Source organism: Natator depressus, chromosome 4, assembly GCF_965152275.1.
Source record: "Natator depressus isolate rNatDep1 chromosome 4, rNatDep2.hap1, whole genome shotgun sequence".
Classification (NCBI taxonomy): Eukaryota; Metazoa; Chordata; order Testudines; family Cheloniidae; genus Natator; species Natator depressus.
In genome coordinates, this window is record NC_134237.1 from 24,272,695 (window position 1) to 24,298,704 (window position 26,010).

The window sequence follows — 26,010 nt, forward strand, 5'->3', positions numbered from 1 at the left end:
ACACTGGCAGTCAAGACCACTGACAAACAGAGCAGTCAGTGTGTTACCTTCCCTTATATGTCTGACATGAAAAGGGCTGGTAACTTGGACTTTCAGACGCACTCATCTTGAGCCAGATTCTTCCTGTATCATTTGTGTTAGCAGTTTAGCCTACTAAGCATTTTCATATTTCCTTGGCAAAGAGGGGTGAGGTATTGATGCTTTGCCTTATTACTTGTATTGAGTTGTTTAATAATTCTTATTTGATTCTTGTTGTGTGGCACCCTGCATGTGCCTGGCACAGAGCAAGTAAAGACAAGAGTCCTGTCCAACATTACTTATGGTGTTACACTCCTGGAATTCTTTCTTTCTCTGATGCGGACTTCTTACACGTTCGAGAAGCTGCCAGTTAGGCTTACTTTTATGCGGTCCTCGCTATTTATAAGGACTGTTATAAGCAATTTCACAGGTTCACTATGTACTAAATACCCTGTGCTACCTCACTAAAATTCATTTCTGCTGGGTTGCCTATGGACCTGGGCTTAGTGATCTGCTCATTCCAGCCCCATGATTACCAGGTGCCTTCAGTCCCTAAGATGGTGGGAACCAAGTCAGGATGCTGAACCCTCTGCAATGTTGATGGACTCTTCCTAACTTCCAAGGCCATTCCACCACCCTCAGCAAGGCTGCTGCAACGTCAGCATTGGTGGGAGAACTGGTTGAAAAATCACAAATCACAAGCAGTAGATCAGGGCTTTTCATAGCCATCTTCGGTTTCTGGCGTTTTTTTTCTTTTTCCAACACATCCATGCTGATAGCATTAATAAGTTTCTCCTAGGGATACGCTGTTCTGCTATCATTTTTCAGGTGTCTGAAAGCTGCCTGGTTTTGTGCATCACAAAATGAATGTAATTCCATGCAGTGTAAAGAATTTAAATGTTGCAAATCTCTCACATTCCAGGAAGCTCAAAATGTTTTGTTACCGTAATTGCTAGGTTTCATTTCTACCATAAGATGGCAGCATCCCAACCCAAAATAGAAAAGTTTGGAAGGTGAATAGCGAGGAAGGGGGGCAGTGGCTAAAAGGAAGAAGGCTCGTAAGGTGAGTTTCTAAAGAAACAATATTCTAGCACTCCAATCTTTCCTGTGTCTCCCCTCCTGCCCGTTTCCTCCCCTTCCCCCCACCACAACTTGAGCACTGGTGTGTTTGTCTTTTTTTTTAAACTGAATTTAGTGCTGGTGACATAAGCTTGACTGCTAGCCCTGGAGACATTAAAAACTCCAGCCACAAAATAGGTGCAGTATAGGCTAGCATCATGCAAATGTCCTTCGATTATTATGGAGGCACTGGTCACTTCAGGAGTTACAGCAAAAGGGCCATCCCCATGGTATTAAAACAACATTCCCCCTCCCCAAATGATTTTTAAAAAGAGTGGATTTGGGATTGAGGGCATTCTGCTTTCTGGGATTTGAGCCTTTTTAGGGTTCATGTTTTCAAGCACTGCTCTGCAGGAAACTTTTTCTTTAAATTGAAAGCTGTCTTTCTCACATAATCATGGACTCCAGCTGGGGCTTCGAGGAAAGCCCAAGTATGAGACTTATGATAAAAATCGTGAGAGCTGACAACACTTTGCGCTTTCCGGAAGGATTCAAGCTCTTAACATACAAAGAATACAACGCTACCCTCCCCTGAAATTACAGCACTTCTGAGCACAGAATGAATTTTCTGAGAATTTGAGTAGTTTTTTTACTAGTTTATTAGTTTACTAGTTTTTACTAGTTTGAGATAAAATTAATTAAATTTAAGAGCTTTGGCATGTTGACACTTTGGTTTTTGATCTGCACGATATAACCTAAGCTCTTTAAACATCCAGTCTAATTAAAACACATGGTAAGTTTTTGCATAGACGACATTTCAAGAAATTAGGTTGTATTTAAACTATTAACAGTTGTACCTAATTACTGCTTTACTAGACTTCAAGCACAGGCAGAGTGAGCGCTTGGGTCATTTTTAACTAGAGCACAAATAACTCAAGTCATCGCCCTTCTTCTACAACTAAGGGCTAGTCTACGCTAGCAACGCGAAAAGGCTGCCGCGGCGGCACTTGAACATGACTTGTGCAGTCGCTCTCCCAGCGCTCTTAAAAATCCACCTCCACCAGGGGCGCGGCTCCCAGCACTGGGGCACGGTCTACATTGGCGCCTTACAGCGCTGCAACTTGCTGCGCTCGGGGGGGTTCTCTTCACACCCCTGAGCGAGAAAGTTGCAGCGCTGTAAATTGCCAACGTACACGAGCCCTAATTGGTTTGTTGCAGTTCCGGTTGTAATGAGTCAATGGTATGAGCTAGACTGGAGTTGTGTCAAGAGGTTCTCATTGGTGGAGGATTTGGCCCAACTGTGACTGCTGCTTAAAGTTTCCCTGGCTCCGTGTTAGTTTGGGTCTCAGTGCTTGAGGCTGCACTGCCAGATGAGCAGTGGAAGGGCAGGGGAGCTGTTAAAGCAGAGAGACATGGAAACTTAGGGAATTCCTTCCACCTCTTCAGGTTCACCAGTACACTTTGGCTGTCTTGAACTGCTCTGGGGATTGAAAAGCAGCTGTAAACTCAGCCAGTACCGTTGGAGTGTTGTGCCCTGTTCCAGCATGGTGTATAGCAGCATTATGGGAAAATAGAATACATGACTTAAAGTTGATGCTACCCATCATCAAATGATTAGAAATGTCCTCTGGTAACGTTCTCTTTGGTTTTCTATTTTGTGTTCACAAATGAAAATTTTTAGTGTAAAAAAAAAAAAAAAAAAAAAAACTACCAGATAAAAATCATGGTGAGGTGGAGTTGAGGTTGAGAGTACTCATCAGAAACTTAATAGTGGTAAATATTATAGGGAAGCTGTATCTCCAAGCATTACAGGAAAGCAAGTGTTAAGGCTAGATTTAAAAGGTAACTGCTTCATAGTCTTGTCTCCTTTTTTTCTGTCCTATAAATCCTCCCAACCATCCTCGCTCTGACCTGTGATTCTTCATATTAAATTGGCTTCACAACTGACTGGGACTGGATGGATGGAGCTGGGGGTTATATATTGCCTGGAAGACACCATTTTATACTTTGCTTCCACCATACGGCTAGCTGTCTGAAATAACTGGGAACTGCCCTTCTGTCCACTTACTTTTCAAACATGCCTTCCACCACTTAGTCCCCCTATTTATGAATCAGTTCACCTTCCCCCAAACATATCTGTTCAGTTCAGTGTCCAGCCCTTTATGCTCTCTCTAGAGTCAGTTAGTTACCAAAACAAAAGGATACATAAAACGTTGCTTTGTTTCATTGGAAGTGCCATGAGGACATCTTTAGAATTTATACAGCACCTGTCAATATTCATCCTGTAGCAATTACTATATGTCATTACCATTGACATAATCTTGCTGTTCTAAATAACTACCCATGACACTGCACTGGATTAAGCCACTCTTTACAGCTTTAGAGAGAACAGAGTTTAGAGGCACACCTAACTGGGGTACATTCCCTAGTTAAGACTTATTTCCAGAATTTTGCTTCAGGTGTGGATTTTGTCTCTCGCTCTCTTTGAGGTAGTTGGAATGCTATTAATGTTACAAGTTAGAGCAGACCAAAAATTGAATGCAGTTAGAAGCAAATGAAATTGATCTTAAATATATTCACGGTCATTGAACTGCACAGTGGGTATAGGAATTAATCATGTCTAACTGTCTTTTTTAATACAACTTGTAAAGTTGTAATTAAAAACCTAGATTATGTTTGAATTTAGCTGAGCAGAGCAGGAGCAAGGGAAGACAATACGTGCTTCCGAACACCAGAGGGAGTGTCTGTAGTCAGAAGTACACAAAGAATAGGATGGCATAGAGCCATTATGCTTTTAGAGTTACTTAAATAGTAGAAATAAGTTAGATTCTTTAACTACTAGCTTGCATCAAAATACAACTCCTGAGTAGTCAGTGAAGTGAAAGAGTTTTTTTTCTGATTCAGCCTGTCCTTCCCTGTTTAATAATAATGTATTGATATTTGGCATTTGTATAGATAGCACCCTCCATCCAAGATAAGCCAGGGTGCTGGCTGCATCCTCCTCCCAACAGTGAGGAAAAGGGGGGAAGCAGAAATCCTTGGCTGGTTGCTCAGTAGCCTGGAGGAAGAATTGCAGAGGATATCTGCTGCCCAACTTATTGAGTGGCAGTGGAGCTGGGCAAGTGACCATGTGACATCAGGGACCAGTGCACAGGTGTCACTCTAGATAAGACACTTTGGCAGGTATAAATCTCTTTGATTTAAATCAGTGATCACATTACTTTCACATCCTGATTTTTCTCTCCCCAGGGAAACATAGACATGAAGTCATCAATGGTGTCCACAATGGCATCAACCAGAGCTTGTTCCAGAGGTGTCTGACCGGCCAGACCTGTGGAATTCAAATTTAGAAAGGGAGAGTAAAGAGAGACTATCCGCACGAATAGGTTATTCCTAAAAATAAGGTGTTTGTGCTCATACCAATGCAAACTTCAAATGCTGCAGAGCTTTTACCTATCTCTCAAGCTGCTTCTAACCCCTCACATCCAGCAGCTACCTCAGATCCATTGCTCCGTAACTGAACTCGTCCTCCTGCCTCCTTGCTCCATCTTCACTCACTGACAAGTCCTGTTCTTCCTGTCTCCTAGCCCCACGATTTTGTTGTAATCTCTGAGTCTTCCTTCCCCAGACCCTCAAAGCCTTGATACAATTTTTTTCACTATCATCAGACTCCACCTTTTCCTGTCCCAACTGCCAGGAATCGCATCCTCTCCTGGCTTTTGCCTCCTCCGAAAGTGCCTCAGTTGAAGTCCATTTCCTTCCGCTCCATTTCGATATCACCCCCTCTTTGAAACCCTCTTCCTGTGTCTTAATACATTATATTCACGTTCCTTATCTTAACCTTGTCCCCTCCTACAGCTCCACTCTTACTCTCCCCCATTATATTCCTTCCACCGGCGGTCTTCCCAACCTTTTCACCTTACTCTTCCCTTTGTCTTCTTGTCCTACCCCACCATCATGCCCTAACTCAGGCTGCCTGGTACAGGCTCCTCCTCCTCATCTCACTTTGTTCCAGTTCCTTCTGAAAACTTCTCTTCAGACAACCTCTTTTCCCTCCACCGATGATAATCCACACGCTCCTTCTGCTGAATTATTCTCTTGCCTTATTTAGATTTCAAGCTCTTCAAGGCAGGGAACGTGCCTCTTTCTGTACACGTAAAGCCTTGTAAACCTACATCATGACATAAATGAGTCTCAGCAATAAAAGGGACATGAAATGTTGTTAGTTACTTCAAAATGATTAAATGATACCTATGTAAACTTAACAGGCACCGGTGATATATTTTCAATATGAACTGAAAGACTATTTTTCAAAAACTTTCCATATATTTTTCTGCCAGAGTGAACAGCATCACTAGAACCTTAATCTGAGCTGGGCACTGCATCCCTCTCACTGCTTGGACTGAGCTAGATCAACAGCTGTAGCAGGGAAAACTTTGAGACTCCTGAACTCAGGACCTAGTAGGTAAGTGAAGGAGAAATTGTTGTGAAATAATACATTTTTAAGGTGTACATTATTTATATGTAGGCTGGGATTTTTGAAGGAGCCTATTGCCAACCCCAAGCATTCAAATTTCCTGAGTCAGTCCCCCCAAAATATGATGATGATTTAAAATAATAAATTTGATGTTCTTTCTATTTGCCTCTTGTTGGGTGGAGTGATAAGCTTGAAAATTTAACTCCTTATCTTCAATCCGTCAGGTCTAGAAACTGACTGCTTTAATGAAAGCTGAGTTCATCTAATCACTAGTTCAGGAGCTTGGGCTTTACGACAAACACCCAAAGCACAAGTTGGCAACATTTGATTTGAGTGTGATTAGGATACCCAATTCCTTTGGGTGGCTTTGAAAATCCCAGACATGTTTTTAAGTCTACTCTTCTGTCTTTATCCTGTTTGCTTTCATATTGATGCCAATACTGCAGTGTCTGAGCATTAAAAACACAACTACATTCTACTTTTACTTTCCAGCAGGTAAGACTAAAACGCTGGAATAGAATTAAAATTGAGGGGGTGGTGTATGTGCGTGTGTGCGCGGCCAGGGGGAGGAAGGTGTCAGGCATACAGTACTTACTGTGGGAGAAATAAGTTTAAGAAAGGAGTTCTACATTTCATTCTGACCATCGTCAGGTCACTCTTATCTCTTCAGGTCCTGAATTCCATAGCCAAGACCTGCTCTGTGAAAATCCTCTCTTCTGTCTGATTCCTGCTCCTTTCAGGTTCACAGATTCCAGCAAACCTTGGAGGTATACTGAATTCATTCAGGTCCAGCACCCAGAAGTTTCACTTTGTGTTTTGCGTTGCCATTGACTCAAAAAGCAAATCAGAGAAACAGCTGAAATCATACAGCAAAACTCCTGGGGACATCCCCCCTCCTTCCGGAAAGTTCAGGCTCTCTTTATTTTTAGCTGTTAAATTCTTGGGGGAGAAGGAAGAGGTCAGTGGCTTTCAACCCTTTTCACACTGGTTTTCAGATCGTAGCAAGTTGGTCCAGTCTTCTCTCTGGTCCATTTTCTGACGGGAGCAGAGAGCATGTTAGCTAGTAGGCCAATTCCGTACGTTCGCCTTCAGGCGCAGGCAGCTTTCTAGCAGTCTGTTCCACAACATCTGCACTGGAAACAGTCCTATTTGTACTGTTTTTGCTGTAGCATTGTTGTTCAACTTTGGGGCTAAGAGATCTCTTAAGTGCATTTGGCCTAGGGAAATTGCCATGCTTGTGTCAGAGTATCGGGGGGAGAGCCATCTTCTGAAGACATTTGGAGGGGAGAGACGTAGAAGGCCAAATGACCTCTCCTGCTCTCCTTAAAACTGCTCAAGTTGAGGGGAAACCTTGGGCTTCTGGGGAAGAAAGCGGTTATTGAAAGGGAAGGAGAGTTCTGGGCTGGCCCAGACATGTGGAATGTTCTGGGTTTTATGAAAATTTTGCAAGAGTTCTAATATGATTTATGTATGAAGAGTCTTCCCATTTTAAGCAATAAGAAATGTCAAGACATGGATTGTTAGTTGATGTTTAAGATGGAGTTATAGACACCAGGTAAAAGGGTTAAATGCAAACAACACCAACTTGGGTATCTTTTTGCAGTTATAAAAGTTGTTTTAAAATGACTCGGAGGTTAGGTCCCTTGAACCGTATTGACTGATTCCTGGGTCACTTGATTTCTTCATCCCCTCTACTGTTATCCTCTTCACTTCTGAGTTATTGGATACCATGTGCAAAGCATGCCATATATGCCTGTTAGAAGTGTGGGGTTTAGCGGCAGCTTAGAAAGAAAATGAGCCATGATTTGTGCTGTATTACATGGATGCCCACATAGAGCTAAAATTCTTACTAAACCAGGTAGATTATTTCATTTCTTCTGTCTACTTTGTAATAAACTATTGTGATGGGGCAAGCCCAGATGGCTATAGAAAAGTAGTGGGAGATAGATATATTAGCTCCAGGGTAAACAAATTCCTGGTACCAGGATAAGGTAAATGGCAGCTGCTCCAGGTCAATTAAGACACCTGGGGCCAATTAAGAAATTTCCAGAAGGCAGGGAGAAGGATAGGTTGATTGGGACACCTGAAGCCAATCAGGGGCTGGCTGAAACTAGTTAAAAGCCTCCCAGTTAGTCAGGTGGGGGTGCATGTTAGGAGCTGTGGGAGGAAGTTGTGCTGTTGGAGAGGCTGAGCAGTAAACATATCAGGCACAAGGAAGGAGGCCCTGAGGTAAGGGTGAGGTGGAGCTTGAGGAAGTGGGAGCTGCTGTGGGGAAGTAGCGCAGGGAATTGTACATGTCATGTTTCTAAAATATAGCTGATACTATTAGGGTCCCTGGGCTGGAGCCCGGAGTAGAGGGCGGGCCCAGGCTCTCCCCTCTCCCCCCGCCCTCCACGATTAATCACTGGGACTGGGAGACAACAGAGACTGTGCAAGGGAGGATAGCTTCTCCTCCCCTCCCTCGCTGGCTTATGATGAAAATGGCTCAGTAGACTGTGACCCTTGTCTCTAGAGAGAGAAGGGTTATGTGGAGGGTCACAGTGAGCCTCTGAGGCTAGCGAAATTCGCCCGCAGAGACAAGGACAGAGCTCTGATCCTAGTTGCTCTTCCATTCTGCAGTCATGCTTCTTTCCTTTTCCTGTTTGTATCAACCATTAAAATACTAGTTTTGTTTGTTTTTATTATAGCACTTTTTACAGTATCTAATATTTTGGCACTTTTTGGTGTTTTATGGATTGTACTAATGCTTCTCTCAAAATGATCCAATTTTATCAAACAAAAAGGAACTCTGCAGGAGGCCAGACTTTCTCAGGGAAGCAGACATGGGTAAGACTATTTTACTACATTTTAAAGAGTTTATTGTACATTTCTTTCAGACTGGAAAATGTAACAATGTTTGGAAACGTTTGAAAAGGAAGATTACATCTATTTGCTCACAATATGAAAGAGGCAACAGAAATGTACTACCAAGTTCCCATTATCCATTTGCATAAATTCAGCACACCCTGAGAACCTGAGAATATCCTCCTTCATCTGTGTTAGTCTTGCAAATAGATTTGAATCATGGTTGATAACTCCTAAAACAAACCCTGGCTCCTGCAACTTTCATTATTACTGACATTACTTGAGAATCTTACTTCATATTATCAAAGCAGCTGAGTAATCTCTGTCACAGAACACAGAATTTAGAGTTGGGAGTGATCTTATTAGGTGATCTAGCCTCATTGCCAGAGTGGGATTGTGCCCTAAGCATATTTTCTAAGTGCTCTGTCCAGGTTAGTTTAGCAGTTTCCTGAAACAAGACTTTCCAGCCTTGAAAAACAGTTGGACAGTACCATGCACTTAGAGGACCAAGTCTAATCTCCAATCCCCACAGCACAAGAGCCCAAAATCCTAGCCTCATGAAATACAGACTACAACATCTTAGAAAGCCACAGCTATCTTCTCCTTGTATCTGCAAAGTGAGGGCAAAGCTGTAAGATTTTTGTTGCTGGTAAACTCAGATAATAAGCAGTGTACTGATCTCTCAAGGAGATATAAATTCAAGCCGATATTAAGTTGTGTATCATTTATAGTTAATTTTTTAAAGTATATACATTTATATGCAAATTTGGATCTATCTAGAGTGACTTAAAATGTGCGTACCTCGAGTTTATCAACAGGTACACTCTTGTCTGGCACCTGTTAATCCCCATGTAGTATTTGCATGTCCCTTCAACACTGTTGTCATAACCTTGTTGATGATGTACAGCTTGATCTTGTCAGAGGATGCTTTGACTATGTTGCTTTTGAAAAGCAGAGACAATGCCAGTTGGTTGGGTGGAAGCTGCAGTTGTTCTGAATTCTAACCAATTTAGTGGGGAGAATTTACAAATTTTATGTTTTTTTATTGCTGTAAAGGAGAGAAGATGGGAGTTCAGTATGGAATATGTCTGCATTGCAGATGCAACAAGGATTAGCAGAAAGGAGGGAAGTTATTTGTATTATTGTAGTGCCTACATATCCGAGGCAGGATTGGGAAGTCCACTGTGCTAGGTACTATATAAACACATATGAAGAGAGAGAGAGTCCCTGACCCTAGGAGTTTATCTTAATTTAGTCTAGTTTACTCGAGTTTTCTCCAAACTTTATATTGAAGTTGGTGAGAAAATCACACACTTATTTGTTATGCACTGATTTCTAACTGGATTGGATTCTGATAGTTCTAGAGTCCCATGACAAGGTGTGGAAGTCAGATTGCTTGAAAATTTTAAAACTAGACTGGATAAAACACTAGCAAACTTAACCTTAATTATAGCAGAGCTAGCATTCTGCTATAATACGTTGGAGAGAACAAGCTGGCATGATCAGGGAGCTGGACAATGGGATTGTAGTTTCTCTAAATTCTATGAAAGGCAGAAACCAATGCAAGAAGTCTCATTGTGCGTATATCTTTTTAACGTTACCCACACTGTAGCTGAAATCCAGGTGGCACACCCAGGTACTTGAACTTGATTTAATACTCGAGTTCTAGCATAGTTCTTCTGGCTGGCAAAGCTTGGGATTTATTCTGATATTTGCACAATACAAATGTTCCTTAGACTAGTCTAACACAGCTAATTGAAAACCATTCATCTCATCTGCACTGGTCAGGAAACTGTGCTGGAGCTGTGATAGTAACGATCATAAACCAATCTCCCTATTGTTTGAACCACTGGATGTATTAACTCTGGGGCAGAGCCTTATTCTATATGGTATAAGAGTGCCTTTTTGCACCTGGTCACCATGTTTGGTTTGTTCCAATGGATGCTGCAAATGATTCTGTCAAGCACAAATTACTGTGTGTGCATCATGAGGGGCAAGATCTGTGCACTCTCCTTGTCAATGCAGGTGGCATAGCAGAGTTGCCCAACTCTGGTCCTCATTGGAGGAGCACCTTTGAGCGTTGTATACCTTCCATAAGCTTTGTAAGTTTTTAATTATTTTTCTGGTTTCAGTTTAGTGCTTTTTTTTTTTTTATTTGGTAGCTGAGGTAGCAATTTTCTTCTCTGGTTTCCCTCTAGGATCCAGATATGGGAATGGTCCAAGCCCATATCCAGAAGGAAGACATCCCTCCAGGCGCCCTACCCAAGGTTCAGCTAACATCACATTGTCCACACATACTTTACTGCTCCTTGGGATAGTGGTGAAGAATGGGTGCTTGAGGCAAGGTAAATTAATTGGGAGCAATGGAGACGGAGGGGAGAGGGCTGCATTGGAGGTGCTATGGAAATTGATTTACATTGATAACATTCCACAGGACAATTATAGAAGTATACCTTGCCAACCCCCTTTCCCCTCAAAGATGACCTCCATACGACATTTCTGGGTGCAGGGGTACTTTAAACCATCATTATCAACTGTAGAGATCTAGTGTAGGATATGACCTGCAGCATCACACAATGCTCCTTAAATTTCTGTGATCAGATGAAATGAAGCTGCAGCAGGAGAGGCTGACAACAGATAAATTTTGTCGCTCTGTGAAAACTACTTGTGCCTATATTGGCCTGTTCACATTGACTTCTGTTAATTTCAGTTTGTCAGGCTGGCTCTTTGTTTGTATTGTCAACACGCACTAGTAGATAGCATTAAACACAGGAGCAGTCAAAAGTACCAAGAAAGTAGCAGTGTTACATTACCTGTTTCTTTGGCTAGGTATCTGGCTATGGCCAGGCTCTGATGAAGGGTAACTCCATCCACTTCTAAAATGGGGATTTTTCCAAATGGGATAGCTTAAAAAAAAATCACACATGAAAAACATTAGAACAATGTTAAACTCAACACCAGTGTAATAGTTTGCACTTATAATAGTGCCTTCCCTCTGAGAATCTCAGAGCACTTAACTGTTTCACAGGACCCCATAAGGTTCTGTTTTACACATGGATAAACAAAGGTACAAGGTTAAGTGACTTTCCCAAGGTCACTCTGTGATGCAATGGTAGAGCAGGGAATAGAAGCCGGTTTTGAGTTCTTTTGACTGAATGTGCTACCTCAGTGTCTGAAATTCTGCAGATCCACTAGTATGCAAGGAGAATTTTCAGTGAGGTTTAATTTTCTAATATTTTTCCCTTCTAATGAGATAGTCTGGATCTTACTGACAAAGTGCCAGTCTAGGCTTTATAACTCTGGAGGAGTGAAGAAGGCCTGGTGGGGAGGTGGGCAGGGGCTAACACAGATGCTTTTGTTATGCTCTTATTGTTTAAAAAAAAAATCATATTCACTGACTCAGACATTTTTTTTCTTCCAAAAAACACATTGTGGCAGGAAATACATCAAGCATTTCAGCTGACAGTCCACCAGCAAAGGAACAAAGGATGCAGAAGGGTAAGGGCAAACTGCTTCTGACACCAAGACACAAACACCAAGTCTAATGCAATACATTATGACCTGGCTTCCGTGTCAGAGACAGTTAGAAGAAAAAAAAAAAAAAAAGAAGCAACTACAGGAAAACCACAAAGTCTGAGAAATTGGGAGGGAGCAAAGTTCTAACCAAAACAAAATTAGCATGGGTATTCTGAGAGAGAAGGGCTTAATCTCTGGCATCAACAGTGCAACTCAAATTGAGATGAGACCAGTGTTTAAAGAGAGTTAAATAAAAATGTCACTGGTCCAGTAGCGTGATATACCTAGAAGCTCGGACTCATCTTTTGCTCTATCTAGGAGACTCAAGTGGCTTGGTACAAAGCCTTGGAGATGCAGTTAAGCTGGGAATGGGAAAGAACTAACAGGTAGCTGGGTGGATATAAGAGGGAAGGAGGCTGAAGTGTAAGATGAGTCAGTCCAGAGGAGGAGGGTCCCCTATCTCTCTGGATTTGAGCGACGGGGCTAAGGAGTTGAGATGGATCTTGTTCTCTTAAGGAGAGGGAGGGGGAGTTACTAGCAGTGTGTACTCACCTGGCATATACTGACCACTATACTAGTCTTCAGTGCACTGAGGTGCAGTTCTCAATCTGTGAGCCACAGAATAAAATGTTTTGAGGACCAAGATTTGAGGAGTTACTTGTTTGGGGAGATGGTCCATGAGAGGATCTCCTGAACTATTTTACATTTGGGGACAATGTATACCTTCAAATCAGCGGCACTGCTATGGGTACCCGCATGGCCCCACAGTATGCCAACATTTTTATGGCTGACTTAGAACAACGCTTCCTCGGCTCTCGTCCCCTAACGCCCCTACTCTACTTGTGCTATATTGATGACATCTTCATCATCTGGACCCATGGAAAAGAAGCCCTTGAGGAATTCCACCATGATTTCAACAATTTCCATCCCACCATTAACCTCAGCCTGGTCCAGTCCACACAAGAGATCCACTTCCTGGACACTACAGTGCTAATAAACGATGGTCACATAAACACCATCCTATACCAGAAACCTACTGACTGCTATTCCTACCTACATGCCTCCAGCTTTCACCCTGACCACACCACACGATCCATTGTCTACAGCCAAGCTCTGCGACACAACCGCATTTGCTCCAACCCCTCAGACAGAGACAAACACCTACAAGATCTCTATCAAGCATTCTTACAACTACAGTACCCACCTGCGGAAGTGAAGAAACAGATTGATAGAGCCAGAAGGGTTCCCAGAAGTCACCTACTACAGGACAGGCCTAACAAAGAAAATAACAGAACGCCACTAGCCGTCACCTTCAGCCCCCAACTAAAACCCCTCCAACACATTAAGGATCTACAACCTATCCTGAAGGATGACCCAACACCCTCACAAATCTTGGGAGACAGGCCAGTCCTTGCCTACAGACAGCCCCCCAACCTGAAGCAAATACTCACCAGCAACCACATACCACACAACAGAACCACTAACCCAGGAACCTATCCTTGCAACAAAGCCCGTTGCCAACTGTGCCCACATATCTATTCAGGGGACACCATCACAGGGTCTAACAACAGCCACACTATCAGAGGCTCGTTCACCTGCACATCCACCAACGTGATATATGCCATCATGTGCCAGCAATGCCCCTCTGCCATGTACATTGGTCAAACTGGACAGTCTCTACGTAAAAGAATAAATGGACACAAATCAGATGTCAAGAATTATAACATTCATAAACCAGTCGGAGAACACTTCAATCTCTCTGGTCATGCGATTACAGACATGAAAGCTGTGATATTACAATAAAAAAACTTCAAATCCAGACTCCAGCGAGAGACTGCTGAATTGGAATTCATTTGCAAATTGGATACAATTAACTTAGGCTTGAATAGAGACTGGGAGTGGCTAAGTCATTATGCAAGGTAACCTATTTCCCCTTGTTTTTTCCTACCTACCCCCCCCCCCCAGACGTTCTTGTTAAACCCTGGATTTGTGCTGGAAATGGCCCACCTTGATTATCATACACATTGTAAGGAGAGTGATCACTTTAGATAAGCTATTACCAGCAGGAGAGTGGGGTGGGAGGAGGTATTTTTTCATGCTTTGTGTGTATAAAAAGATCTTCTACACTTTCCCCAGTATGCATCCGATGAAGTGAGCTGTGGCTCACAAAAGCTTATGCTCAAATAAATTGGTTAGTCTCTAAGGTGCCACAAGTACTCCTTTTCTCCTGAAATGGTCTCTATGATGTAAAGGTGAGGGAAACCCTGTTCCTTAAAGAGTAGTGTGAGTCAATATTTAAAACAAAGACCTGAGCATTTAGGGTGGAAAGAATCTGCCTGTGGGGAACTAACCACCATTCTCTCATCTCAGCTACTGAAGGGATTATAAATTTCAAGCAGATGCTGTTCGGGCAAATTACAAGTGTACATCTGTGTTGATAATAAGAATCAGACCCAATGTCTCTTGCTAATTACACTAGAGCCCCTTAAAGTGAGTGTAAATGTAATGCCGACAGACCTAGTTCGTTGGCAGGAGGGACTGAACCTGGGGCCTCTGGAGTTCGTGCATGAGCGAAAAGCCAACTGGCTGGTAGCTAAGGCTGTAGAGCAGACTGATTTAACTCACTCTAGGTGGTCTCAGTGCCACTAGATGAGACAGAACACCACACCCAGAGAAGGTGTGTGGGTTACATAAACATAATTTATGTTCATTTTGCAGCCCCTTTAATCTGTCAGAACAGTATAAAGAGATCATAGTGTGTAAATGATAATGGAATGCTAAACTACATTATACATTGAACCACTAAGTATAAAATGCAGTATGTTATGGGCAGAGCATTAAAGGCTCTTATGATGAACACATAAGCAAGCTCTGACCAGTCCATATCTGGTACGTAAGAATTTGACGTGGTGTCAGCAGCAAACTAAGAACAGAAACAGAAGGAAGAGAGCAACAAAGGTTGCTGGATTCATCAGCATGCCACTCTTCAATGCCCCAGAGAACTTCAGCTTTGAAAACCTTCAGAATGGACAGACTGGAAAAAAGATTTTATACATTTTTTTTTTTCCTGCAAACAAACTCCATGAAGAAATTGGCAATATATAGGTGTCGTCTTTAATATATGCTATGGAAAAACAAGCAGGACCGTATCTTTAAATCATTTGACGTCATTGAAGACACTCACAAGGATGCCTATGAAAGGGTTCTGGTTATGTTTGATGTATACTTTATATCCTAGAGAAACATGGTTTATGAAAGAGCATGTTTTCATCAGAGAATTCAAGAACTTGGAGTATATGTTGAAGGTTTTGGAAGATCTCTGCATACAATGGCTGAAAACTGTGATTTTGGGAATGCAAAACATGAAAATATCTGTGTGTGATTGGTTATTGAGTTAACAGAAAAAAACTCTTCATAGCAGCTCCAACTGAAGAGAGATTTAACCCTAGCCACAGCTATACAGATAGCAAAGCAGTCAGAATTAGTCAAACAGAACAAAAGGCAGGAGCAACTTGAAACACCTGAAACTACCACAGATGCTGTAAACAGACCATTTAATGTCTAAGTCATTGTCATAAAACCCTCAAGGCAAGGAGAGAGAACCCCCAGGCTAAGAGGAATAAATTCCAGCCTACATGCACACTGTGTGGAAAAAGCTATTTCCCAAGAGACAATGTGTGTCCAGCCAGAGGCGCATGATGTAATACATGAACGAAATATGGACATTTTACCCCTGTTTGTAATACCAAAGCAGTCAAGGAGTTGAGTCATATTACAGACAATCGAGCCATTGTTTCTGGGATCATCACTTGTGATTACATAGAACCAGCCTGGAGAGTGAAATTAAATATTCATGGTGAGACTATTGACGTTGAAATTGACTCAGGAGCTGATGTCACAGTCATCTCAGAGGGACTTAAAATCACCTTCAACCCCTCCCAGAGCTGAAGTCACCTGACATAGTTCTGTCTAGCCCTGGAGATATTCTGAACTGCATGGGCCAGTTCACCACAGAAATAACTTGGACAAAAGCTCTGCATTTAGAGGATATGTGATCAAAGGACCATAGATCAACAGCCTTGTCAGCCTTAGAGTGGCAGCCATCATGGGCCTAGTGAAAACAGTGGAAGAACTCAATGGAATGTTTAGTGACAGTGGACTTGTGAAAGGAGATCCAGTACAAATAACCTTAAGAGACAATGCTGAACCATTTAGTGTACATTGACCTGGCAGGATTCCTATTCCGCTACTGCATAAAGTGGAAAGTGAGTTGAAGAGAATGGAGTGGACTGGCATAATCAAGAAAATCTGTGAGCAGACAGCATATTATGCCCCAGTGGTGCCAGCTATAAAGAAAAATGGAAAAATACAAATCATTGTGGATCCTGAAACACTTAATGAAGCAAGAGAAAAATATATTCTCCCAACACTGGGTAACTTCCTCCCCAAAGAGAGAGGAGCTATGATATTCTCCAAGCTGGATGCCTGGATGAGATTCTGGCAAATTTCTTTAGCCAGAGAAAATGCTAGCAGCCGTAGTTTTTGTGGATGATATTCTGATATATGGATCTTCGATGGAAGAGCACCACTAAATCCTCAACGAAGTCCTAAGCCCAAATCAATCAGTCTGGACTGAAGCTAAACAAAGAAAAATGCACTTTCCACTTACCCCAAATTTGAGTTTTTGGGACGGACAGACAAACAAATGTAAAATCAGTCCTAGGCCCGAGAAAGTTAAGCAATTAGACAATGGAATGCACCAACTAATATATCAGAACTGAGATGTAGACTGGGGATGTTAAATTGGTCAATACCTACAAGACCTTTCCACAGTGACAAAACCACAGAGTGAATCGTTAAAGTCCAACACAACTTGGCTATGGGGGCCAAATCGAGAAATTGTTTTCGAAAAGTATCAGATTCAAGACAGTACCAGATCTCCACAGCTCTAGTTCTCAAGTATGCCGATGTGCACAAGTCCACAATTGTTAGTGCAGATGCAAGCATCTATGGCCTAGGAGGTGTATTGTTGCAAGAACATGGTTCTGAGTGGAAGCTAGGTGTATTTGGCTCTCACACACTAAGAGAAGTGAAGAAACAATATGCAAAGAGTGCCTGGCAGGTGTATGGGAATGTGAGAACTTTTACAGATATCTGTATGGACTGGATTCATTTACACTGATAACAGACCTTAATCTACTTGCAACCTTCATCAGTGGAAAAGTCGTGGGTCAAGCACCGCTGACATGCCAACATCTGTTGGTAAGGTTAATGCGATTTAACCCAATTGCTAAATAAGTTCCTCAGAAGAATCTGGTGGTAATAGACACTCTGTCTTGGAGCCAGCACCACACTCTACTGCCCGTGAGCTGAAAGATGACATAAATGTGTATGTGGATGATGCTCACGCATACACACCAGTGTAAGAATCATAGGACTGGAAGGGACGTCAAAAGGTCATTTAGTCCAGTCCCCTGTATTCAAGGACTAAATACTATCGAGACCATCCCTGACAGGTGTTTGTCCAACCTGCTCTTTAAAATCCCCAATGATGGAGATTCCACAACCTCCCTAGGCAATTTATTCCAGTTCTTAACCACTCTGACAGTTAGGAAGTCTTTCCCAATGTCCAACCTGAACCTCCCTTGCTGCAATTTAAGCTCATTGTCCTATCCTCAGAGTTTAACAAGAACCATTTTTCTTCCTCCTCCTTGTAACAACCTTTTACGTACTTGAAAACTGTTATGTCCCCTCTCAGTCTTCTCTTTTCCTGGCACAACAAATCCATTTTTTTCAGTCTTCCCTCATAGGTCATATTTTCTAGACCTTTAATCATTTTGTTGTTCTTCTCTGGACTCTCTCCAATTTGTCCACATCCTTCCTGAACTGGACACAGTACTCCAGTTGAGGCCTAATCAGTCTGGAGTAGAGCAGAAGAATTACTTCTCGTGTCTTGCTTAGAACACTCCTGCTAATACATCCCAGGATGATGGTTGCCTTTTTGCAACAGTGTTACACTGTTGACTCATATTTAGCTTGTGGTTCACTATGACCCCTAGATCCCTTTCCGCAGCACTCCTTCCTAGCTAGTCATTTCCCATTTTGATTTCTCCTTCCTAAGTGGCGTACTTTGCTTTTGTCCTTATTGACTTTCATCCTATTTACTTCAGACCATTTCTCCAGTTTGTCCAGATCATTTTGAATTTTAATCCCATCCTCCAAAGCACTTGAACCCCCTCCCAGCTTGGTATCATCCGCAAACTTTATAGGTGTACTCTCTATGCCGTTATCTAAATCATTGATGAAGATATTGAACAGAATCAGACCCAGAACTGATCCCTGAGGGACCTTACTCATTATGCTCTTCCAGCATGACTGGAACCACTGATGATTACTCTCTGGGAACAGTTTTCCAACCAGTTATGCACCCACCTTATAGTAGTTCCATCTAGGTTGTCTTTCCCTAGTTTGTTTATGTAAAGGTCATGCAAGACCATATCAAAAGCTTTACTAAAGTCAAGATGTACCACATCTACCGCTTCCCCCCTATCCACAAGGCTTGTTACCCTATCAAAAAAAAAGCTATCAGGTTGATTTGACATGATTTGTTCTTGACAAATCCATGCTGACTGTTACTTATCACCTTTATTATCTTCTAGATGTTTGTAAATTGATTGCTTAATTATTTTCTCCCTTATCTTTCTGGGTTCAGAAGACACGAGATGACTCCAGCTACAAAAAGCAACCCTGACAGACACAATTTGAAGAAGTTATAAGTTACCTTAGGGGTGGTTGGCCCAAGTATCCCAAGGACATTAAGGTAGTGACAAGAGATTACCTTGTGGACAAGTAATAGAGTCAAATGGACTCATGATTAAAGGTGATTGCATCATACATAAAATATTAGGAGATATCCTAAACCTCATCCATGATGGACTAAATGCCATGAATCGGCCAACCAGTCAGCATGGAGCCCAGGCATCGGTAAGGACGTTAAGAATAAGGTATCTGCATATGAGCATTGCAGAACTAACAGACCAACAGAACAGAAGAACCTTTAATAATAACAGCATCTCTACCAGTCAGACCTTGGAAGAGACTAGCTGCTTGTCATGGACTATTTTCCCAGGTATATAGAAATCATATACTTCATATACTTGAAAGTCCACAACATGTTGCATTGTTAACAAAAAATTAAAATGCACTTTTGCTCGCTTCAGTGTTCGATAACTATTGATGGATTACAGACCACAGTTCACTGCAGCAGAATTTAAGTCATTTGAATGAAATATGATTTTGATCCTAACACTAGCCACCCACTTTATCCACAAGTGAATGGAGAGGCTGAGAGAGCTGTACAGACAGCCAAGAAAATCCTTTAGCAGGAAGATCCATTCCTTGTTCTTCTGAGTTAAAAATTAAAACCAGTAGTGACTACTGGACATAGTTCAGCATAATTCCTGATGGGAAGACAACACAGAGCTACTGTTCCAACTTTGGAAAAGAACCTATTTCCTAAGTGGCCAGACATGAAGCGAGTAGCCAAATCAGATAAAAAGGCTGAAACAGTTATGAACACTTGTACAACAGACATCACCCAGTTAGAGAACTGCCAGGTCTAGGGCCTGATGACCATGTTAATTTCAAATGGGACGGTGAAGAAAGATGGACAACTCCATATGTTGTGAAGAAAAAGAATTCAGCACCCAGTTCATATGTGATTTTAGACCAGTAGTGGAGAGTTCAAGAGAAACTGTGAACATCTACAGTTTGTTCCTCACAGAGAACACTCAACAGAGCAAACTCTAAAGATGGCAGATGCAGAAGAAGACTACTCAAGGATACAAAACCGACCACAGCCAATCATTGCAACTAATGGACAGCCAGATGACCAAGTTGTTATGCATTCAGGTCATGAAGTTATGAACGATTCAGAGACACTCAACAGAGTGATTCATACTGAACTTAAAAGACAGTGTGATCGTGTAAATACTGCAAATGGCAGGAATATAGGACTTAAAAGGGGAGATGGAATGGAAGGCTAAACTATATTATACTGTGCAGCTACTAGGTGGCACTGTGTATAAAGTACCCTAGCTTAATGAATCTCAGCCAGACCTGGCACAGCATTTTGATGAATGCATCCGGTGTGTGCTTAAGCAAGCTCTGTTGCCAGTCCATATCTCATACAGAAGAACACAACAGATAATCTTGCTGCTTGTAAACAGACAAGGCATGTTCAACCCCTGGAGTACGATCATCATTAAGCGATAGCTGGTGTGGCATTTTTATTCCATTGAGGACCTCTCAGTTACTCCCAACACTAACACCTTTTCTACAGGAGAAAACTGTACTCTTTTTCAAAATTGGTTTAGTTAGATGGGTGCAGTCTCCTTGGGTGAATGCTCTAGTTTGTTTAAAGAGTGCCTTACATGGATTTAGTTTGGGATTGATTTCCTTCTGACTTAAGCTGAATCAATAAACGCCATGTCACATAGTCCATAGGCAAGACAATAGGTGGACAACCCACATCAGTAACTGGATCCCCAGAGACCACAAGCGACCCCTGGGCAGACTGAAAACGTACTGGGCTGATCCCATGACAAAACTCTCTGGAAAGAACATGCTCACAACAAAATGGAATGGTGTGGCGTTGACTTGCGTTTGTGGAGTGGTGGACGAGGACAAGCTGGACAAAGGTGAATATACACCAAAATAACTGTCCACATGCAGGGTTTGCACCAATTTAACGAAATCAGTTTCTAAATGGAGTTACAATGGTGCAAGGTTCTTCAGACAAGGCCTAACCTGTCACTCCTGCTTTAAGAGTTTGTGGTGACTTGCTATGTCTGTCGCTGCTTCAGCTCTGTTTTCTTCCTTCCTGTTTCTGCCACAACTCCTATTTCCCCAGTGAGAACAAATTTGCCCAGATTTCAGTTTGGACAATACATCACAATGAGCATCTTTGGGGGGGGAAGAAACTAGAGTCCCCAGTGAGATGTGTCGAGAGAGAGAAAATGAAAGAGGAAAAACACTGAAGCATTGTGTGTCCAGGACTTGCTTTCAAGAAAAGCTCAGTCGATATGGAAATTGATTAACTTTTACCTCATGCTTCTGTTTTTTAGCATGTAGTACATAAATCACATTGGGTAAGAGAATTTAGATGTCAGACATAAGCCAGCTGGCAGCTGCCCAGAACTTAAAGGGCTCCTGTATGCACTTTCACTGGGTACATCAAGAATTTACATGTATGCAGTGCCAATGACAGCAGGTTTTTTTTGAGTGCAACATCCCAGGGTGCCAGGATAAATTTTGATGATGATGATGATGCCAAGAGAAAATTAGAATTGCTTTGCCTCGATGAGAAAGCACATGCTGTTCGTCACTACTGATGCAGTAATAGAGTTCTTCTGCTAACAGGGTGTTTTATGTTTATTAGCTAGAGAGCAGCAAGTTCCAGGCAACAACAGTGTGTTACTGAATTAAGAATCATACAGAAGGGCACATTCTTGCCTACTAAACTGAAAGACCCCATGACTGTGAAGCTGACAAAGTGCTTGGCCTTGAATTCAGCTCGAGCAGTGCATTGTGCCCTGATTACCACTGTGTTTAAAGCTGTGTGATCTTCAGCTGGCTTATCTACAAAGGATAATGCCCAAAGCTTTTTGTTTCAGTGAGATAAACTGGGTACACTATCGCTATCACTATGCACTATCAGCTGTTGAACCTTCCAAGTACATCCAGGCAGAGCGTGTTGCTGTCCGTGGAACAAGGCTGCTCTCAACAACTGTTGTTGTGTACTTAGTGACCAGCACTGTACAATATATCCCTGCTCTGAGGAAGTGGTTACGTTCAAAACTGTGATTGTTTTTGACAATGTCAATAGTACAGCCGCACCAGATCGGGAGCAGTGGCTGATCAGCAGTGAATTAAGTTAACGGAAGAAATGAGAGAAGCACAAGATTTCAGCTGACTTATCAAAAATCATGCAGTCAGTGAGTGGATCAGTGTGACTCAACTTTTGGAGTTGCTGTTAAAACAAAACGCCACACAGTACAGTGGAACTGATTTTATTTTATCTCTCTCTCTCTGTGTGTGTGTGTGTGTGTGTGTATGTATATATATATATATAAAAAATCCTAAAAACATAAGCGTGGCCATGCTGGGTCAGACCAATGGTCCATCTAGCCCAGTATCCTGTCTTCTGACAGAAGTCCATGCTGGATGTATCAGAGGGAATGAACAGAACAGGGTAGTTATCGAACGATCCTTCCCCTATTATCTAGCCCCAGCTTCTGGCAGTTATGAAATCAGAATTGATTAATCTGGAAACTGAATTGAGCAAAGGATTACTTTTCTGTTTTCTACACAAACACTTACAAAGGGTAGCGAGGCAAACAGTGTAATTTTATAATTGGCACCTCACTTTGAGCCAATCAGATCATTTCCCCCCTCCCCCACCAAACTTAGCAGCACAGTATGAAAGATGATTCTACACCCTTGGTTTTTAATCTGTAGTCTGTGGACCCCAGGGGACCACAGACTATGTCTAAGATTTCCAAAGGGTCTGCACCTCCATTTGAAATTTTCTAGGGGTCTGCAAATGAAAAGGTTGAAAACCGTTGTTCAACACTACAAATTACAAACAAGAGTCAATCACTTTTCAAAGTTTGTCGGTTACAACAAAAAAACATGAACCATACAGAACGTTGCTTTCTTGACAGTTGGAGAATGTAGATTGAGACACAGGAAACGCAGTTTATCACGGGAATTCATGAGATAAGCAAAGCTGGTAAGTGCTGAAGTTCTGTTATTTTGCTGGTTTTAGGTAATTTATAGCACAGAGGTGGCCAAACTTACTGACCATCCGAGCCATATGCAACAATCTTAAGAAGTTTGAGAGCCGGGGCGTGTCTGCCAGGGCTCGGGGCTTCAGCCCCGTTGGGCAACGCCTGCTGGGATTTGGGGCTTCAGCCCCACTCCTGCTGAAGCCCTGGCTGGTGCGTCCGGTGGGCCTGAAACCCCAAGACCCTCCTCCTCGCTGGGCAGGAGGTAACACATGTGGGGGGCACATGGGGTCACATTCCCCCCCATACTTTTGCCAGGGTTTGCTTGCCCCACTTTGTCACATGGTGCTGCTGGGCTCCCTCCCTGCAGGGCAGCTGCTGGAGCTGGCAAGCTGGGAGCTGTGACTGGGGAGAAGCAGCAGGAAACACCTGGGAGCTGCAGGGAGAATTGTTGCTTTTGCTGCTACCTCTCCCTGAAGAGCTAAAGCAGAGGACCCTCCCTGCAGCTCCCAGCTGTTAGCTTCAGTGGAGAGGCAGCAGCAAAGGGAGCTGCAGGGAGCGAATGCTGAGGGTAAGGGTGGGGGCATGCTGGGGAGGGCGTGATTCAAGCTGTTGGAGGGGGCCGAACCTTTAAATCGTGCCCCCAATTCTCAGCAGGCACCACACCAGTCCTCTCTGGCAGAAGCTTCTAGCCCCACCAGCCTGCTGCAGGGCAGAAGCCCTGAGCTCACCCCAGCCTGGTAGGCAGAGAATGGGGGTGAGTATGAGGGGTTCCGTGAGCCGCGATTTGGCCACCCCTGTTACAGAGCCTCAAACTTTGTTTACTCGCAGATTTCCATTAACTGGCTATTTTCGCATTGAAAACATGGGCAACGTTAAGCTTCACATTTGTAAAGCATTTCTGCTCAGTGATAAGCTGAGATTTTTCTTGGAGAAATGGCTCATTTTAGATCTCTAAATGTTTTTGAAATATGGGTCTTTTTGTGTATGTGATGTGGGCCCATTTTTCACTAGCAGTGCAAATACAAAAACTATCACTTCTGAATAGTTTTATTGCAAATGTTTTCTCATTTTTAAAATTAGAAGGCAAGATGAGTAGATCTTTGTACAAGAGATGGTACAGATAATGTCCTCATCAGTATCAATTAACTATCTCAGGACATAAACTGGGTGACAGACCCCCTGAAATGAGCAAACATGGATGAAGATTTTTCAAAAAAGAAAGACAACAGAAAATATTAACATCTAACCCTTGAATGTAAGGAATTGTTCTGAATCAGCAGCATATTATATTCTTCAAAATGTGATCTTTTGTAATCAATGGGAAAGAGGAAAAAGCAGAAAATATTACATTGTCCTGTCCATGATTCGTGTGTGTGTGTGTATATATATATATATATATATATATATATATATATATATATATATATATGACAAAAATATGAATATGCACTATATATATTTCGTAGGTGTGACATTGCACTCCATATGTTTATAAGGGTGAATATGATGTAACTGGAATATGCTTCATGCAAAAGATCTCTTGTAACGTATCATGACAAAGCTTATTATCTACTGAGTGTGTTCATCCTATTTGTATGAATGTATCATTCTTGTATCTAAAACTGGAAAAATGAAGCATTACGCTGAGGTTGTATTGTAATTATGCAAAGTGTGGGCCATTAATGGTGACTAAGGATCTTGATGGCTCCCATTAACTAGAACAATTGATTGTAAATGGCTCTGTTTCCTTGTAAGCCTTCCTGTGTTTGTGAGAGTCAGGCCAGAAAGAATGGAGGCTTGGGGGGTCTCACAGGACATGTGACCATGTCACCTGGTACTGGAATCTATCTTAAACCTGGTGCTTTTTCTTTTAGAAGGAAGGGTGGGGACCCAGTGAGACAAAAGATTCCCGCCTTTTGCCAAAGCTATAAAAGGGTGTGGAACAGAACAAGGGGGGTTGCCAGTCATGAGAAATCGCCTAGTTTCCACCTGAGCTGGAACTAACAAGGACTGTACCAGGGGAAAGGATTGGTCCCAGACTAAGGAGTCTAGTCTGTGAAAGAAGCTTATTGGAACATGTTTGGGGGTGAGATTTACCTGTATTCAGTTTCTTAAAGGTGTTAGGCTTAGACTTGCGTGTTTTGTTTTAGTTTGCTTAGTAACTTATTTTGTTCTGTCTGTTATTACTTGAAACCACTTAAATCCTACTTTTTATACTTAATAAAATCACTTTTGTTTATTAGTAAACCCCAGAGTAAGTGATTCATACCGGGGAGAGCAAACAGCTGTGCATATTCTCTGTCAGTGTTATAGAGGCCGGACAATTCATAAGTTTACCCTGTATAAGCTTTATACAGAGTAAAATGGATTTATTTGGGGGTTGGATCCCGCTGGGTGCTCGGGAGAGGTGACCTGCTGAGCAGTTTCTGGTTAAAGCCTGCAGCTTTGGTGGCGTGGTTCAGACCTGGGACTGTGTTGCAGCAGACTAGCATGTCTGGCTCAAGTCGGCAGGGTTCTGGAGTCCCAAGCCATCAGGGAAAACTGGCTCAGAGGTAATTTCAGCACATCGGGTGACAGCCCCAAGCGGGTCTCTGTGACCAAACCCATCACAGTCAGGATAACCAATCTGTTTTCCAATGCAGAGCTACTGATCCACACATTTAGGGACTAATTTGACACTTCTGAAGACAAACAGACTCATGCTATAAACCATTGTAAATGTCTGGCATTTCATCAGTGATCCTTCCTCTAGAGTCCGTGTAGTGTATCAAACCAGAGTGTGTGGCAGATGCTTATATTGCTTTACAGTTTTATCCCTCAGAATGACAGGACTTGGTTAGGGCCATAAATTATCTACAATACATTTAATTATTCCATATAATTGGACAGAGGTAGAGCTATAAAAGTTTAAATTTCCCTTGTATATTTTCAACTTCACACTGCAAAAGTTAAATGCCTTTTTCCTTTGAAGTGTCATTACCAAGACAAATCGGGAAATGCCATGGCTTTTAAATATCTGAAATAACACAGAAATTTTCTCTTTTTTGCTGATTGTACAGGGTAGACCTGGTCCAGATAAAAACCCAGATGTCACCGGAGAATAGTTTTTAATGTGAAGCTAAATGTTGTGGGCAGAGATTGGCACCATGTGGAGACTTAAATCACCATTTACCAGTGAGGAAGAGTAAGTTTGAGCAGTGTAGTGACTGTTAGGAAGGAGACTTTCCCTACTGGATGGAGGTATTCACCTGAATCTCAAGCACTTCCTTAATATATGAATTAAATATGTTCTGGGACACTTTTTAA

At 42.2% G+C, this 26,010-nt stretch overlaps 1 protein-coding gene across 1 annotated transcript in view; it reads right to left on the reverse strand.

Moving 5' to 3' along the window:
• The window catches only part of HPGDS (hematopoietic prostaglandin D synthase), a 76,609-nt gene that overhangs the window by 4,656 nt on the left and 45,943 nt on the right, over window positions 1-26,010 (reverse strand). The window contains exons 3-4 of the mRNA XM_074949977.1: window positions 11,212-11,304; window positions 4,299-4,408 (exon numbers count right to left, since the gene is read on the reverse strand). Of these exons, the coding sequence (XP_074806078.1) occupies window positions 4,299-4,408; window positions 11,212-11,304 (203 nt within the window). The remainder of the gene's footprint in view (window positions 1-4,298; window positions 4,409-11,211; window positions 11,305-26,010) is intronic.